Source organism: Lontra canadensis, unplaced genomic scaffold (genome assembly GCF_010015895.1).
Source record: "Lontra canadensis isolate GAN:19392208 unplaced genomic scaffold, GSC_riverotter_1.0 scaffold17, whole genome shotgun sequence".
Classification (NCBI taxonomy): domain Eukaryota; kingdom Metazoa; phylum Chordata; class Mammalia; order Carnivora; family Mustelidae; genus Lontra; species Lontra canadensis.
Window position 1 is genome coordinate 12,685,509 of NW_022631011.1, and position 18,737 is coordinate 12,704,245.

The following is an 18,737-nucleotide window of genomic DNA, read 5'->3' on the forward strand; positions in this document are numbered from 1 at the left end:
TGGATAAACACCGACGTTATCTGTAAGATGCAGTATCCCATTTTCAAAAGCAGTTCTACTCCCCCAAATATGAGGAAGAATGTACTGAATTCACCTGAGGGGGGTGGAGGGGGACAAAACATGCAATACCTAGAATGATTTTTTAAAATAAGGGCTATTTCGGAGTCAAATATAATTAACTATATTGATTGCGAATCATGAGGGGAAAACCGCTCAGAAGTAGATCCACACATCAGCCTTCTGCGGTTCCTCTTATCGTCAACAATGCTTTAAAAGGGAGGGGGCCAACCTCTGCAGAGTCAGAAGCCAGAATGGACTGGAATCATCAACAAAGGGGACAATTATCCCCCCCCATTTTAATATCTAGTAGTTGTATTAGAGTAAACAGAATGGACCAATATTTACATTATCAACCCACTTCTATGTGTTTGCATACACAGCATTTTACTTGCTGACTTTTTAAATTTTAGGGCATTTTTTTTTTCATACTTGCTCTTAAAAGCTACACGTGATGTTCTGAAATCCCGTGGGCCTGTGGGCCTCTGGCCTTCTCTTGGTCGACTGACCTTACAGTATCAGGCGTCGAAGGGCTCGAACCAGATTACTGGCCTGGAGGCCCACACTGCAATTTCAGGTATAAGACACATTTCACTGCAATGTGCGCACAATGTCCAAGGCAGGGCGGATGTTCTGCCAGTCTCTGGGAAGAGTAAAAAGGGAGGGAAGAGAATAAGGACAGTGGAGTTCATTAATGGCATACCTCCTTTAATGGATCTTTTGTGATATGAGCAAATACAAGGAATCATACATTTAAATCAGATTCCCCTTTCCAAATATGATTTAATCACTGTGGTAAGGGTAGGTCCAGAAGAGTCAACTGTGAAAACGCTTGTTGTCATGGTTAATCTACAGAAGAACGAATAACCAACCACCTTAAATCACTTTTACCATTCTTTCTACATCTGCGTTTCTGGTTAGCAATAAGTAATTAAAAATGTCCTTTTCCTATCTACACCTGGATAAAAGAAACAAAACGAAACAAAACGAATGGGGTAGTGACCTGTGTACACTTGGACAGAAATTTTCCAAAGCTGGGAATGGTAATTTAATATGCAAAAGACATGCCGCTGGGCCACTCGGTTGGGGTGCGATCTCCCCTTTCTGGGAAACGCAAGTAAAGAATCCCAGAGAGAAAAGATAATCTGTTCCAGAGTAAAATAAATTATCACGATATAAACCACTGAGTTACTCAATTTGTCGCTGCTGACGCCGTTTGGCTTTTCCGTGTTGAAAAGGGATACTGCATCTTTCCTCAGCTCTTACCGCACCACCAGGCAAGCTACACAGAGTTTGGAGGGACCTATGCAGTCATCATGGCAGAAGGCCCCACAGCCTTTGCACACAATCATGGCTTTCAGCCGGCAAGAGCATTTCAGTTCCAATTCGTCCGCGTTGCTGCTGTCGGCAAAGTTCTGAACGGGCATCTGAGTGTTCTGACCAGGCAGGCCCGTGGCGGGACTGGAGCCACTTCCCAAAATCCCAATGGACTTTTCAATTGCAGATGCTGCCCTTTTGAAGCTCGTGCTCCCAAAGTGTATTGTTGGATAATTTCCACAGAGCTGCTGCTGTTGCTGCACCTGCATTTTCTGAGCAGCTAATTGGGTAAAAGGCTTTTGTGGCTCAGAAAGCAAATAGGAAGAGAAATCTGCATTTTTTAGCGCAAATGCTTTTAACTGTTCTTTCATTTCATTCTGGTCATAGGAAACTTGTTTCATGCCCAGTTCACAGCTGCTGCTTAAACCTTCCTCAAAAGAAAGAGGTTCCGATTTTATATTGCTACATATGCCCGTGGACTGTGGCCAACTAAGTCTCTTAGTGGTTTCCATGGTAACCGGTGGCTGCTTTTGATCGGATGGGACTTCTGTATTAGGAAGAGGTGGAGGTAGAGGAGGTGGTGGTGGCGGCGGCGGGGGAGGCGGGGGCAGGGCCAAGGGCGGAGGGGGTGGAGGGGGAGGGGGCGGGGGTGGGGCGTGCACGAGGGCTTTGTTTGGCATTGCGTGTGCAGCCCCTCCCACGTCATCACCTTCTTTAAGGGGCATGTTGGGGGACAACATGTTGGCTAACCTTAGCTGGTGGGGTGCGGGAGAAAGGCCAACCTCTCCCAGTCCCTTCTGTTCGAGATGCCTGTTGAAGGCAAACGCATTACAGCCCACTGGGGTCTTGGCGGAGGCTGGTAGCAGGGCTGCGCTCGGCATGGGGGCCCGGGCAGCCATCGGCATTTGGTAAAACTGCTGTCTGTGTGAGGTACCAGCGTCAGGGTGGAAGCTGCCATTCTTGTCGACATGAAAGAGGTTCTGCTGGAAGCTGCAGGAGGGGAGCAGCCGCTTCTGCTGTTTGACCTCGGGGCTGGACACGATTCTGTTCTGCATGGGGTGCTTGCTCAGCCACTCCTGCTTGAAGGGCTGGCTGTGCCCTCCTAGCGGAGTCAGGCCCGAGTTGATGACACAAGGCACCCCTTTCCCATCTGGCTCCACCAGCAATTTCCCTGGCTCGCACTTCACTTGCGTGTGCTCCCCCGCAGTCCTGGCGACTCTCTTTTTGGGGTGGTTTTCTCGCTTCCTCATTTGTAGTGGCGCGAGGGTCCCCGCCAGGTAGCCCTTCCCGTCGGGGTTTGGAGAGCTGGACGGCATTTCAACGATGTTCCGCTCGGGGGCTGTCTTCCCCGCTGAGGTAGTTTGAAGAGGCAGAGGAAGCCTGTTGATTTCGAGCTTGGCTCCCAGTCGGGGCTGAGGCAACACTTTTTCCAAAGGCAGGTTGCCCTGGAGTAACTGGGTCACCAGCGGGTTGTTGGCCTCCACAGAGGACAGTCGGCAGCCGGAGCTGCCCGCGCTGGGAACCCTTTTCAGGGGGTCTGCAGCCAAGGAAATCGCCTCTTCCATGGGACCGGAGGTGGGAGCCTTCACGTTCTGCGTCTGCTGCCCACTGGGGGTGACCTCCGTGGCCGGAGGAGGCAGCTCGGGGCCGGAGAAGTCTTCGGTGTCCATCCTAAAGCCCTTGTCCACTTCATGAGGTTCGGACTTCACGGGGAGAGCGACACTGGTTATGAGATTCCTGGGGTGGAGCTCTGCCATGTGGGAGTAGCTGGCGTGTTCGGTTTTGATGGCCTTCGGACAGCCCTGCTCCAGATACTCTTTCTGCTTGCTTGAAGCGGGGTGACTCACCAGGGGCTGTCCTGTGCCCCGCATCCCCTCCTGGTTCCAGCAAATCCGGCTGCCTGGGTTATACGGATTGCTACAGGCTGTGTCGGCTTCGCTTTTGAAAGCGGTTGGGCCCCGGGCCTGCTCGGCGAAGCCGTGGCTAGGAGCGGCCACCTCGCTCCGCTTGTCCGGACCCACGAGGGGTCCCTCTCGGAGACTTGGGCAGGCTGCCTGCATCGGGGTACACTCCTGCTTCGCTGCCGCGGCACTGATGAAACTCGAGCCCTGATCCACGCCTTCGCTGGCCACCGGCTCCGGCCGGCTAATGACGGACACCTGGGGGCACGCCACGGGCTGGACGGAGGCTTCTGTCCTCACGGACCGGCTCTGGAGGTCCAAGCTGGCTTCCGCACTTTCAATGGAGACAGTCAGAGACAGAGTGGAGGTCAGCGTGGTGCTGTGGTCCACGATGACTTTACACGGGATCGATCTGTTTATGGCTGCTGGTGCGAAGCCCCCCGCGGGTGGCTGAGGTTTCCCAGAATTGTCTGCCCTGTTTCGGGGCCCTGGATGTTTGTCCGAGCTTTCGGCACTTAACTTGGGAGGCCCCTCGTAAGAGCTGATGGTCAGCATGCTTCCGGTAAACATGGCGATAGGCGGCCGCGCGGCCAGAGCGTCTGTGGCCGCTGCCGACTCCCTGCAGCTGAGGGCGGCTCTCACAGTGGTACCCAGGGGTCCGGGGGCCTGTTCTTCACCCCCAGGCATGGCTATCTTCTCAGAAGGAAATCTGCTATTCATCCCCGGCGGGGGAACCAAGACAGAGCTCGTGGAGAGATGGTTTGGCAAGTTATTTCCAACGGAGGGAGTTGGCACGGAGGTGTACTGACTGGAGACGAGGTTACCAGCGCTGCTGCTGGGCAGTGGCAACTGCTTGTCGTCCATGGGGCTCGAGACACCGCGGCCCTCGGCTGGGACGGGGACAGGAGTGCTTTCGATACATTTTGGTATAATGGCTATGCACGGAGTGTCCGTTCCCTGGATGGTTTTCAACATGCTTATATTACAAGCAGAAATTGTGGTATTTGCACTGTCAACAGACATTAGAACAGAGGATTTATCAACAGAACTCACAAAGGGATGTTCTTTAATTGCTCCCGACATAGCAGTGCTGCAAACAGACACAGGGACGGAATTTTTATTAAAAAGCATGGGCACACTGCTATTTTCAGAAGAGGTAGATGAAACAATTTTCTCAGATAAATGCGACACGGGTATATTTTCGTCAGAACTATGCGCAGATAAGTCCGTGGCAGTTTCTGGAAGTTTAGCTGGGTTAAGAGATGGCTGTAAAACAGTGGTGGTCTCCCGGAGGTGCGCAGACTTGTTGCTAGGAGATCTGCAGTTTGGATTGACAATAATCACCCCGGTCGACCCTTCAATTTTTGTTTCAGGGGTAGAAGAGACTTCTAAGCTTGGAGGCCCTTCCTTTGAGCCGAGCGGAGGCAACCGGGACTCTTTAGTGTTCTGGAAGAGGTGGGCTCGGGCTTGATGCTTTGCAAACAGCTTCGCCTTTGTCTGCTCTTTGATATGGGCCAGGGTTCTCGCCTTCCCACCCTCTCCTGGGTTCCCCATGGCTCCCGAAACGATGCTTGCCGCAGCGGCTACAGCAGCTGCCGCGGCTGCCTCTCGCTGGGCCCTCGCTTGCTGGGCCCTGGCCTTGATGTCTGCAAGGGTCCTGGCTCCTGTGTTCCTCCCACCACCGACCGATGTGCTGGGGGATGTGCGAGACTCTGGTTTGGAGACTGGCTGGCTCTTGATAATGAAAGGTGGCCCAATTTTGGAAAGCTGGATCTATAGGAAGGGGAAAATGGAAAGAGAAAGCGCTTGGTACATGATCACAGAGGATGCAGGTGGAATGTGATAACACAAGAGATAAGATGGGTGATGTCTTCTCATGATGTGGCATGAATGAGACCTAAATCCCCAAATAGGTCTTTTGGGTACAAAGCGACAATCGATGTGGCACGAATGTGAAATTAAAATTTTTAATCTCTGTTTTTCATCTACAGGAACATCAACCGGTGACTTCATTTGGTATGGAAATGAAACATCTTCTTAATGCCTCATATAAATGGAAACAAAATCCATGCTTTTTAAAATGAGGTTAGCTAAAAAAGACAGAGATAGTTAGCTTTTAAATTATCTTCCTTCCTGGCAGGGAAAACTGGGACCTTCATTCTATACGAGTTTATCTCTTCATTTGCCACAAAGAAAAAAGCCCTAGCCAAGAAGTCCGAAGACTAGAATTCTCATTCTGCCTTCACTCAAAGAAATTCTGCAATCTTGGGCAAATCATGGTGTACTTTGCTTTCTCCAGAGACCTCCGTGAGCCAGAGACTCTATAGTTTTTCTGTACTCCCATACAACCCGGCCCGCTGGCTCATACCTGTATAATCAGCACACAATAAGAGTTTGTAAACTCACTTGTAAAATGAGACGAGTTATTTCTGGTCTATTTCCTTCACAGGGTTGTTATAAAGATGGAATGAAACTATGCTTGTGAGAGTGCTCTGCTTTCCAAAGGGATTTGGTATCATTATCTTTTCATGAAAGCAAGGGCAACGCTGGTTTTCTGCTTCTAAAAGCAACGACAGGTTGGGCAGTTTCTTCGGATATCAGTAATCTACAATTTGCTGAATTTCATAAACAGTCCGACCCACAGCATCTACCTAACTCATGCTAATTAAGAGACTCACAGTCATTCCCAAATCCATGAGGCACAAGGCTCAACAACCAACATCTTATAGCAATGCTCTAGGCACTAGAAACATGAGTCATAGATTAGAGAGTCATAGATTTTTAGGGTCATAGATTTGGAGAGTTGGAAGGGACCTAGTTAAAACCCCTCAATTTACAGTAGAAAAAACTGAGCCTGTGGAGGGAAAGTAGGCTGCCCTGGGATCATATAACAAGGGTGTGACAGAATGGTTCCCCATTCAGGGCTCCTGACAAGTACTATGCTTCTTTTGTTTTCCTCCCTCTAGGAAAAGCTTTTCCTAGAAAACATATTTCCCTTCTTAACATATGTGTATTTAAACTATAAACGCTTGACACATACTACAGGATCATATCAATCTGGAATTATGCTTTGAAACTTCGGTAGATGAAATGATCTTTCTGAGCTACATCATTTCTCCTTTTCCAACCTGTGATGTTTCTCTTCTAATCCAAAGGCTTCAAAGAAAAAAAATGAATTTAGAGAGGCGATTCCAGTTTTCCTTTTAAATATTTTCTTTACTTAAAAAAAAACAACTAAAAACATTAAAAAAAATTAAACCTAGCTATACTTAAGCAAGAGCTCAAGGCCAAATAAACACCAAATCTATTTATGTTATCCATCTACCGGGAAGTATATACTATGTTGAAAACAAACTTTTGACAAGAAAAACAGACCGCTATGTTCAAAAATATTCCCTATGAAAAGCATGCTTATATTTTTCTTTCCACTGCTTCAGAAATTAAAATATATAGCGGGGCCTTTAATTGGTGCTTAATGTTCATCTTTCACATCTTTAGAATCTTATTTAATAGGGGTTACTTTATTAAGTAGAGTAACTGCAGCTACACTCTTAGAAGTCAGCCTTATGGATATCATGAGACACATACATAAAATAGATGTCAGAGCAGAGCAAAGTAAAGAGAAAGAGATTAAGAGAAACACAGCTTGAACACAGTTATAATCCTAGACCAAACCTATGGCGGAATAATGCACTTTACTGTTGGGCAGTATAAATGCACTATGATGAAAGCACCAAATAAGTATAGATCATATTGGTTAGGATTTTTTTTTAATTAAACAAAGTATTTCTTTTGAATTAACCTTAATTTTCAGTTTACTTAGGCAGAGCCAATTTATATAAAAGGTTTGTTTTCTGAGAGTTAAAACCTACCCGGGGTCAAAAGAGAACGTATAAATGGGAATGTTTCACTACAGGTTTTATTATCTGTGAAGTTAAGTGCCTCTTTACTATCTCAAAAATTAAAAAAAAAAAAAAAAGATTTGTATATCTGTATATCTACAGCATTTTCCCTCAGAGTGTGCAAAGCAATTTTATTGATTTACTCAAGAAATATTTAATGAGGCTCTTCCGTAAGTCAGGTCCTTTCTGTTAGGAAATGGTGGTAGTGAATATTTGCTGGAAAATAAATGAACCGATATCCTGCACCTTCTCCTCCTTCATGCACACCTCTGACTTTTGACTACTTTCCCTAGTCCTACCGAACTTTGACTGGGGACCAAATTCTTTCTCAACTTTTCCAAAGTGCATGTACGTCTTCGTCTTATACCTTGGAATTCCCAAAAGACCCTTCATCTCATGGACTATAGACCCCTCCAGGCCCTGTTCTCCCTCCCCACTTCTTTTTCCTTAAATATATAATGCATCTAAGATTATCTTGTGAGCTCAGCAATCCTTAAAAAGGATCATTTAATATTAGACTCGTGCTTAGAGTATTAGATCATCAACTGCTACATAAAACCTGGAGGGAATAAAACCTTATTTAATTCTGAAAATTAAGCATCTGAATAGGAAAAGCCTATCTGTGGAATTGTCTTTAATGTTGTTATTATTAGTCCATACCTTGAGAGGTGGAACTCTGGGCTCCTCTCTTGGAGGCTGTTCTTTCTCAGGTGGGCTGCTGGATGTTAAGTTCCGGGTTGACTGATCATCTTCTATCCGAGCCCTCTTCTCCTTACAAATTCCAAAGCCGTGCTGCTCTGCAGTTTTCCTCTTCGATATCTCAGATTCTCTACTTTCATTTCTTATCCCATCTGGTGACTTGGAGGGCTCTGACAACTTGGAAGAATGTGAGGTCTCCAACCGATTCTGTGAGCTCCCTTGCTTGTGTGTTTTGTTTCTAGAGCCTTCTGAAAATGAAGCCTTATCCACTGATGAGACACACTGCTTGTCCTGTAATTTAGCTGATGGAAGCTCATTTCCCTTATTCTCTGTCTCTTCAGAAAACACAGGTAAATCCAATGGTGAAGACGCCCCTTTCTTTTCTGTTCTTTGCAGGACATTATGATTTTTCACTTTTATCATTTCTATAGAAGGGAGTTCTGGAATTGAAGCAGGATAGGCCTTCTCAGTTTCAACACGTGATTTACAAGGCTGCTGATTCAGAGTCTTACCGTGCAAGTCCTCCGATGGAAATGCTTCAGGAACAATGGAGGAACCCATTTTGATGGGTTCAGGAGTATTTGACAGAGTCTTCTGTTGAGAGAGAAGGCTTTCCCCCAGTGGCTTGGCAGGGGCAGAGCCTTCATCTTTCTGTGGGGAGAGTGGTTCTTCAGATAGGGAAGGGGACTTTCTTTGCTGATGCACCATTCTTTCATTCATGGAAGAATTAGAAATTGGAGATGTTTCTGAAGGAAGTGGCAAACTGGATATAAAAGTGGTCTCAGATGTGAGAAGCATGGAAGACACTGAAGACGTTTCTGACGTCAAAGGTAGATCAGACATGGGTGATGTTTCTGATGTTAAAGGTAAATTTGATACAGGGGATGCTTCAGAGGTTAAAGGTAAATTGGACATCAGAGATGCCTCTGATATTTCAGGTGAAGTGGATATTGGAGATATTTCTGACATCAAAGACACATGAAGGTTTTCATCAGGGGGATTTCTCTGGTTATATTTGTCTGCATTTTCAGTGCTGGACACCTCAGAACAAAACGTTGTCTCAAGGGAGGCTGGAGTACATGATTCCTCTGAGGTGGACTGAGTTTCCCCTCCTGGGGATGTCAGGCTGGTACAGGCTCCCTCTGGGCTCTCGGAAGAGAACGAAGTTTCTGAGATACAAGCATTTTCAGAAAGCTGTTCATCAGGATCACTCTGTAGCTCCATATCTACAGCAATCCCTTCACTGGGAAACTGGTCTTCTAAAGAAGAGGACCCTGTTTTTATTTTTGGAGGATTGGTCTCTACTGCAGTTTCTGGCTCCTTATGTTCTGTGTCACTGACATGAGTCACAGAGGAAGTGGAAGGAACGAGAGAGTCACAGACTTCTAGCTGATCGATAACAACCGACATTTCTTCCTGGGGAGATTCGGATTTCTCTTCCACCTTCACTTCAATATGAGGCAAAGTTTCTAAAACATCATTCATCATAACACAGGACTCCGGGTTATCTTCAGGAGGTGGTACGTGAGGCTCTTCATGAGAGTTGGCTGGACTTTCAGACCCCTCAGAAAATTCAGGTATTGTCTTATGATTTTCATCCTGACATTCACAGATACTAGTCTCTACCTCTTCTGCAATTTCCTCCTGAATCACGGATTCTTCAGGGATCAAGATATCTTCTGAGTCTGATTCTGCCATTCCATCTTTACCTACATCTACCATAGGACAAAGTGTAGCACAGAAACCAGGCTCTGGAGAAGTTGGACTTTTCATGCTTTTTGGTTGTTGCTCTTCCAAGGGAGTCTGTGCAGAAACACCTGGAAGGCCAGAGGCTCCACATGAACTACTTTCAGCTCCATCACTGTTTGGTCCAGAAGTGAGCTTTATTGATTCCTCTCTTGACATGCCCAACCTGAACAGAAATTAGAAATATTGAATTATTGTTCAACCACAAAACATGAAAGGTACAATTTGGAGATATATGTGTGTGTGCATGTGTGTGCGTGCGCGTGTGTGTGCGTGCGCATGCGTGTGTGTGTATTCAACAAAAGCAAATGCATCAAACTTATTTTACAATTGCTAAGTAACATGCTTAATTTATATAAACTAGTTTATGATGACTTAGTTCTTCTACTTCTTTTATAATCATAACTAAATAAACTCTATTCTGGTTAAGAAAGATTCAGATTTTTATATTTATATATTTTTTAAATTTTGTTTTACTAACTTATTTGGTACAGATTTTTATTGTGTAAGCAAGGAGATATGAGCTTTGCCAAATGTTATGTAAAAGGAATTAAAAAATTACATTCTATAAAAGATTAGAAAATATGGGCAGAAAAACAAAAGAATGGATAAGATCTAAAATTTTTTAGTCAAAAAGAAGCAACTTACCGTTATCATAGAAAATTGCACAGAGGATGCAATGTAAGCAAATAAGATCAATGGGATATGGGTATGTTGTAAAATCTTAAAACTGAAATGACTTCCAAAGATTAAGTTCTCTTAAACCAATGTAAGAGGTTTATTACTAACTTTATTTTAGTCTGTAAGTGTCTACCTTAAGACAACATGGAAATTTCACTAAAGAATAACAAACATATTTGGGGTCAACAAAGTTGATTCTACTAGATTATATTTGTATGAGGCAAGATCTTAAAATTTTTTCAAGTGATCTCTTCCTGTAAGGATATTCCATGAAAGATAACAAGGAGCATTAAGAAATAATGTAACCTAATATTCATGTCATAAGGAAAAGTTCATCAGAATTACAAAGATATTGGAAATCACTATTTCCTGTCACACTAATTTACATCATCAGCATCACATGGTAGAGAAATAAGCTGCTCTAAAAGAAGTTCGAATACAGACGATTACAAAGACAGAAATATTCTCAAATATATTTGAGTGAAGAAACACAGCTAAAAGTATCAATGCAGGAAAATACCTCAGTGAAATTTTCAACCTTTGACTTAAATTCTCCAAAATGAAAGGGAAATAAAATTGAATACATTTTTAGGGGTGTATTCATTGCCTTCTTTGCTAACATTCAGAAGGCTCTAAAAAGAAGCTAGGAAATACTGCCCTCATAATTAGCCTCTTTTCTTTCAACTTTCCTTAAGAGGGGTTCAAACGAAGCTCCAATTTATAACTATACTACACTGAAAGGAGCAGAATAACAACATTACAGATAAAGCAGAATAATCAACTAGAAATATGGTCCCTTGGGGCTAGGCCAAGCAGAGATACTACTGATACTAGGTTAGGTGTAAAATATACAGCAATTATCCACTGGCAGCCAAATTTCTGCTGGTTGGTTAATAAGGATATAATAAATTTATTAATTCATATTAAATATTTTTAATATTAAGTATCACAAATGTATGGAATATATAAAATGTATATATTATACATGTGTGTCTACATTCATAATGTATATATGTATATATGTATATATACATATGTATATATACATATGTATGTATACATATATATGTATATATGTGTATATATGGAGAACAGTACTGTATAAAATATGCCTATGTCAACATTTTATTATTTCCATGACAAAATGGATTTAAGATGGCATAAGGCAAAGAAGGTTGGTTTTCACAGCACACCGCATAACAACACAAAGGAAAACAGGTAAGTCCAGAAATCTATCATTCTGAGTTTGTGCACATATGGGTGATCTCTAAGTGACTAAAGCAAATAGGGAACAGTGCTATGTTACAAGCAGAGTAAGCCGATCAGAACCATAATAGAGAGCTCCAACACACAGCCTGAAGACTAGAGGAGACAAATCTTAACAATGCAGGAGTTTGGATGGCAACATTCTTGGGAAAAGTTAGAGCAGCAAAATTTTCATGTCAACTGAAACTTATCTGGTGCTAGGAAAAACAATCTTTCACATACTGGGGTAGTTTAAGTAATCTTGAAGTAACAAAATTAGAAGGATATTGGAATGTCCAAAATATGGCTGTCATCCAATACGTAATTGAAGATGGAAAAAGACAAGCAAGAATTCCAGTGATGTTAAGGGGACAGAAACTCTATGGATAAACTACAGCAAGGAAAGGGTCAAATAAAAGTAGTGTTTGTATTGAGAGCTCAGGGATGGTAAGAGGGGATCATGCTTACTCACAGTGTTATAGCAGTTACCCTCCAAGGCAGGGCCCTTTAGCCTGTTATGCATGGGAGTCTGGAAGCCCTCAAAATTTTATGTAAAAAAAAATTATGTAGGTGTGACCTTTTCTGAGAAGGAATTGTGGCACAAGGACCGTGAGCTAATCACTTCACCACACTGTGTAAACCTGGATAAATGACTTAGTTTCACTGTCTCTCAGTTCCCTAATCCCCTTTTTAATGTAAAAGTGAAATAAGGGTGTCTATCTTATAGGACTGTTGGGCTGGGCGGGTTAGTGAAATAAGACTTTCAAAGCTCTTAGACGGACATCAGAGCCCAGTATGCTCAATCATGACGTGGTGAATGAAGCAAAGTCCTCTGTAATGCAGGTCTCTGGGGCATAGGCTCTCTGAGGGCAGAGCCTAGAAAGCCCTGTGAATGTCTGCACCTCTGGCATCTAGATGAGATGTTGGATCAATTTTGCTGAATTAAAAAAAGGGAGGGGGGCGCCTGGGTGGCTTAGTCGTTAGTCATTAAGCGTCTGCCTTCGGCTCAGGTCATGATCCCAGCATCCTAGGATCGAGCCCTGCATCAGGCTACCTGCTTGGCGGAAGCCTGCTTCTCCCTCTCCCATTCCCCCTGCTTGTATTCCCTTTCTGGCTGTGTCTCTTCTCTGTCAAACACATAAACAGAATCTTAAAAAAATAAAAATAAAAAAATTTTAAAAAGGGCCCAACAATCAAGAACTAAGGACTAGTACATTGGAGGTAACTAGCTCAGTTTTGCCTTTGAGAGGGTGCTCCCAACACTCCCTTTGTCACACACAAGGTCGGGGGAAACCTTCTAGGTGGTCTGCAATGTCATTCTCCACGGTTCTTAATCCTGCTGGGCATCAGCATGACTTGGAGAGCATCTAAAAACACATACTTCTGGGCTCACCTCCCGGACATTCCCAATCAGTATGTCTGGCATGGATCCTGGAAATCTGTATCTATTTTTAAAAGCCCCAGTAAGGATTCTGATGCAGCCAGCCTTGACTATTGCTGCCGGTGACAATATATGAAGGCATATAAGGAGGCTGCTGCAATTTTAATTTTTGAGAAAACGCATTAATTATCTCCTGCTAGTTTTGCTTAAAGATGTATACACATCCATGATCCTAGGAAAAACTGAAAACAAGCCTTCCTACTTGAGGATTATTTAGGACACTGCTATTTAGGACACTCCTCCAAATGCTAGCCTCCTCTGGGTAAGCAGGCTGTTAATCACAGGATTCCTTTTCAAGAAGAGCACTGATATGAGACTCCTGACTGGGTGGCTCAGTGGGTTAAAGCCTCTGCCTTCGACTCAGGTCATGATCCCAGGGTCCTGGGATCCAGCCCTGCATCGGGCTCTCTGCTCAGTGGGGAGCCTGCTTCCCCCCTCCCTCGCTCTCTGCCTGCCTCTCTGCCTACTTATGATCTCTGTCTGTCCTATAAGTAAATAAAATCTTAAAAAAAAAAAAAGAAGAAGAGAACGCATATGAGACTTCTGACACTGGTTTCCCTATTTACAAGGGGACATTTTATGAAGTTAAATCAAATGGTACAGATATTGTTACCTGCAACCACTTCAGTGTCATTTATGCAAAACAACTTCCAGGCATTAATTACGTATGTGTGAGTTCCAGGAACAATTACTTTGTGAGGAGGTACTAAAGTCACTGTCAATTGTCAGCTCCGAAATCCTTTCTTCTTCCTTAGGGATCTGAGTCTCTAATTCTGCTCAAGTACAATATGTCCCTTCTAAATGTAAGGCAAAGGTAAAACTACTTTCAATGTAATTTAGTTGCTTCCACGCTTATGTGTGGCTGGTGTTAGCTTAAAAAGAAACACACATGAAGAGAAATCATGAATTAAAACCTGGTCACACTCAAAGAGGAAGATGGCTGGAGTGAAAAGTAATACTTCGGGCTCTCCCCAAAACAAGGACTAAACAAGATACGCACAGTCAACATTTTCAGAAAAATAGGAGAGTTAAGGGTTTCTAAAACTACTTAGCTCTCAAGTATTCCTTAATGAATATACTTGGATTAAAACCAGGAGATTTTTACTAAAATCTAGTTAAGAAAGCCATAAGTGACTTCTATAGCATTTCATGTGCTACTTTCAGTCCAAAATGAATTTTCATGGACAAGTTATAAACCCTTGAAAATGCATTTTTTAAAAATTTAAGTGCTGATATGCCACTATAATTTTACCTGCAATTTCTTACACTGAGGGACTATTGCCTTTTATCACTGGTTTATTAAGTTTTACAGCATATGAGTGTGCTATGTGAAGCAGAGAATTACATTTTCATTTCCTTCTGAGAGAAATGAGAAAAAAATGCTCTAGTACTTACTTTTCTCCATAAAACCTTTCAAAGAATTTTTCTTTCCAAGGTTCTGTTTTCTTTTCCTTCTCAATTTCTTGCCTTATCCGCAACTGCATTTCTGGAGTAAACTCTCCTAGAAAGCAAATGCTTATATATTGAGTAAAAGTGATCATATCTTTTACCGATTAATAAGGAAAATGTAATTAATTTGAGTAAACTTTTATGGATGTTGCAAAGGAAAAGGCTAAGTACTGACAATATTCTACAGCTTCTCTCTTCATGAACATCGCTCAAATAGTCATTTAGTTGTAGGTGAACTTTAAAACCCTCAGCAAATAAAGTGTATGCTAGGGGCTGTGAATGAAGTGGCATATATTCAGTGTCCCTAATGAAATCAGTCTGGCGGGAGAAAAGGCACACAACTGCCTATAATATAATGTTTAAAGCCCTGTATGCGCTGTAAGAATAAAGGTAGTGAGGGCACAGAAGAAAAGGCACTTCATTCTGCCTGAATCGATTAGGGAGACCACATACAGGAAATGGTACTTGAGTAAGCTTTTGAAGGATGACCACGCTTTTATAAAGTAATTAACTCACAAGGCACAGAGATATGAATATGTATATTTATGTTCTTTTGAGTGGCCAATTGTGAGAATGTAGGAGTAGGATGAAATGAAATAGGAAAGGTAGGCTGAGGCCAATTAGCAAATACATGGTTTAAAGAGAGTTCTACATTTTTCCTATAAGAGACAGAGGGAGGTCCTGATGGCATCTACTCAGAGAGATATATGGCCTAACAAGTGGCTTAAAAACCAGGTGTAGGGGCACCTGGGTGGCTCAGTGGGTTAAGCCTCTGCCTTCGGCTCTAGGTCATGATCTCAGGGTTCTGGGATCGAGCCCCGCATCGGGCTCTCTGCTCGGCAGGGAGCCTGCTTCCTCCTCTCTCTCTCTCTGCCTGCCTCTCTGCCTACTGTGATCTCTATCTGTCAAATAAATAAATAAAGTCTTAAAAAAAACAAAACAAAACAAAAAAAAACCAGGTGTAGACATGGGAGGACTCCAGCCAGGAGGCTGCTGAATGGCATAGATGAGAAACAGAGAGTACAGTCAAGCCAGCAGCTGTGGGAGTGTTCAAGGGCATTCAGAGTCAGAGCACAATTGACAGGTCATGACTGGATCAGGAGATGAGAGAGGACAAGAGAGATCAAGTTCCGAAGTGAGGAAAGAGTTAATGGAGAGGGGGCAGAAGGGACAGCAAGGTGAAGGGAAGGGAAGACAGTGAGGTTAATACTGACATTATGGTTTTCAGGTGCTTGGTATCTGCTCGGGAGATCCAGCAGGCATTTGGAACAGAACACAGGATTAGGAAAGAGGAGTCAGAGCCAGATGTGGAAGATTTGGCATAGGGGCTATACGAGGCGGTGAAAGAGGCTGCTTAGTGGATGTGCACAGCTACAAGAGGAAGTATCAGAGAGAGTGGTGGAGACATCACCATGTGTCATCAGATGGAAGAACAGAAGCTCCAGATGGAAACTGAGGAATGGCTATCAACAATGCGGCCGCAGGAAACAATTTGAAATATATTGTGAATGTCTAAGGTACATGGTTTCAAATTGGATGGGTTAAAAAAAAGAGAGATATTGCAGAAGGAACATAAAACGTAAGGACCAAAAAGAGGAAACTGGGCTTTGCTATTAGAAAGTCATTAATAGGGGCACCTGGTTGGCTCCATTAAGTGTCTGCCCTCAGCTCAGGTCATGATCCCAGGATCCTGGAATTAAGCCCCACATCGGGCTCCCTGCTCAGCGGGAAGCCTGTTTCTCCCTCTCCCACTCCCCCTGCTTGTGTTCCCTCTCTTGTTCTGTCAAATAAATAAATAAATAATATTAAAAAAAAAAAAAGCCATTAATATTCTCCAGGAGGCATTATTTTAGTTGTGTATAGCAGGGTCACACCTAACCATAACAATTTGAGTGGGTAAGAAAGTAAAAATGTACCATTGGTTATTTTTAGTCTTTCAAGAAGCTTGGTGACTAAAGGAAGAATCAGGTGAAATGGTGACTTTAGGGGAAGAAAGTATTAAAAGAAAATTCTTTAGGCTCTAGGACATTAAGAGAATACATAATACCTCAAGCAAGTGATTAAAATTATGATTCCACAGAAAATCTTGCTAGATCAAAATTTTTTATTATGTTTTGGATATCATGCTTCCTTCAAAAATGTTGTATCTCAAAAATGCAAAGTATAACAAAGAATTAGTGAAGTCATTTGGAACAGAATGGGTGTTTTTACTAAATTAAAGTATACTTCAGGGGGAGAAAAAGACTCGGAAATCAGAGAAAGGTGCAAAGCTCAGTATACTGTATGTACTCAGATATGCCAAAGAATAACGGAAAAAAGAAATTTACCTTCTGCCAGTCGCTGTTTCCATCCTTGAGCTGCATATGCAAAAAATTCATTATTTAGTGCTGAAGAACTGAGGCGTAAAATTCCATCGCTTCCCATCTAGGAAATAAGCCGACAAAAACAAGATCCATCAAGGATAATTCAGAGCAAAAGTACACAGGAAAGAAGTGAAAACAGGGTGTATGCATGAGAGAGAAAGTGTGGGGTAGGAGAAAGGGAAAAAAGGAACCTAGCAGAAAGGGAACCTCCTGTTAGGAAAAGCACATGTTGATGATTACAATAACAAAAATACATCAATTTAAAGGAAATCTTTATTAGGTATTTCCATTATTGGTGGTGAGTAAAACAAATGCATGGAATTTCATCAAAACAGTGTGATATCTTTACCGTTTTACTATGCCGTAAATGGTACCACGTTAAAAATCACCATGTTGACACCTTTCAACTAACTTTCAGAAATTAAATGTTCTAAGATTTGTGAAAGCTAAAGAAATCCAGTCTGATCACTTGGGTTCTTTCTCTGGCTGAGGTTTAGACAGGGAGAAGTTCTAAAGCATTAAAATGAATACCCCACACTGTCATACATACCCCCTCATCTTCTAATTTGGATGCACACAAAAAAACAGCTAACTAGTAAGGTGCACAATGCCCGCAACCATACGCTACCGACCTCTTGCCTGAAACATACTAATTTTTAAAAACTCACATGTAGAAGGGATTCAGATAAGCATCATCAAACCGGGTGCTTTTACCCTTCCAATTATTTACTGCACCTCCTATGCGCAGATAGTCTGCTTGCGGACACAGAAGATCAAAGAACTGGCCTCGTCCTTGACTGGCTGCTTATGGACTGAGGAGTGAAGATCAAATGGTGTCAAGCACAGGGTGAATGGGCATTAAGAAGTGCAAAGTAATAAAAGCTGGGGGATGCTATTTAGGTGGACGCAAGCCGTTTGGAAGAACTGGATGCCAGAGGCAAAGCTGGGTCCTACAAGATAGATCTGGACGGCAAGGTTCTAGAGGAAAATCATGTAGTGCCCGGGAGAGCTCAGGAACTTTCCCGAGGAGGGATGGCATCACAGAGCAGCGGTATCCACCTGGCGTTCGAAGGTGAGAGGTGCTTTAACCTGCTGGTTAGAGGTGTGGCAAACATTTTCAAAGATTTCCTCTTAACTCCCATCCACACACTTCACGGGTCCTAATCTCTAATTGTTGCTGCTCCCTGAAAACATGCCCAGAGGTTTCTCATCCCCAGGCTTCTGTTTGCTTGTGGTCTTTTCCACATTCCATCTTCACCACCGAAATCCTCCTCTTTTAAAATTTCACTCAACGCCTTCATGAACGTGTCAGCGGAACCATCCTCCAGGAGCAAAGGAGAACGCTGAATTTAAAAGTCAGTATTATACCAACTACTCTACACTGACTAATGCTCGATCCAATTCAGAAGAGAGACACTGTGAATAAACATGAGGTATGCTGAATGCTGCCATCATGACATCCAGAGGGAAGTCACAGACTTGACATTCTTAAGTTTCTTCATCTAAGAAACTGCGGATAGCACGCTAAAACGTTCCGTGCACGTGGAAAATTTCAGGCAAGGCTTCGTTCATTCATCGGATCATTGTTTACTCACCCCGAGCTATTTCGTCTTTGAGACCCTTATTAAGCCACTCATACGAACCCATGTACCTGGTACGTGTATACAGTGGCATTAAAGAAAAAGCCCCTGTCCTTCCATTGAATGTATTCTACACACAGCAGAAGCTTCTGGTCCCTGTAGAACTCTTCCACCCACACAACTGTAACACAGTCCTATCACCATGCTAGGATCCCACCTCAGTGTCCTACCACAGCCCCAAGACTGGAGCCTTCCTCTCTTCTGACTGGACAATTCTAGGACTCTGTCCTCTGGAATGCAGTCCACGCACTGAACCAATGGCTGTCATTTGGTCCTGCGTCTCCAACAGAATACAT

At 43.2% G+C, this 18,737-nt stretch overlaps 1 protein-coding gene across 7 annotated transcripts in view; it reads right to left on the reverse strand.

The window, feature by feature from the left end:
* Window positions 1-691: 691 nt before the first annotated feature.
* ASXL3 (ASXL transcriptional regulator 3) overlaps window positions 692-18,737 on the reverse strand; it is a 186,383-nt gene continuing 168,337 nt past the window's right edge. For all 7 annotated transcript variants that reach the window (XM_032859662.1, XM_032859664.1, XM_032859663.1 and 4 more), the window contains 4 exons: window positions 16,766-16,862; window positions 14,385-14,490; window positions 7,838-9,788; window positions 692-5,048 (listed from right to left, as the gene is read on the reverse strand). In XM_032859662.1, the coding sequence (XP_032715553.1) occupies window positions 1,320-5,048; window positions 7,838-9,788; window positions 14,385-14,490; window positions 16,766-16,862 (5,883 nt within the window). In that variant the 3' untranslated portion in view covers window positions 692-1,319. The remainder of the gene's footprint in view (window positions 5,049-7,837; window positions 9,789-14,384; window positions 14,491-16,765; window positions 16,863-18,737) is intronic.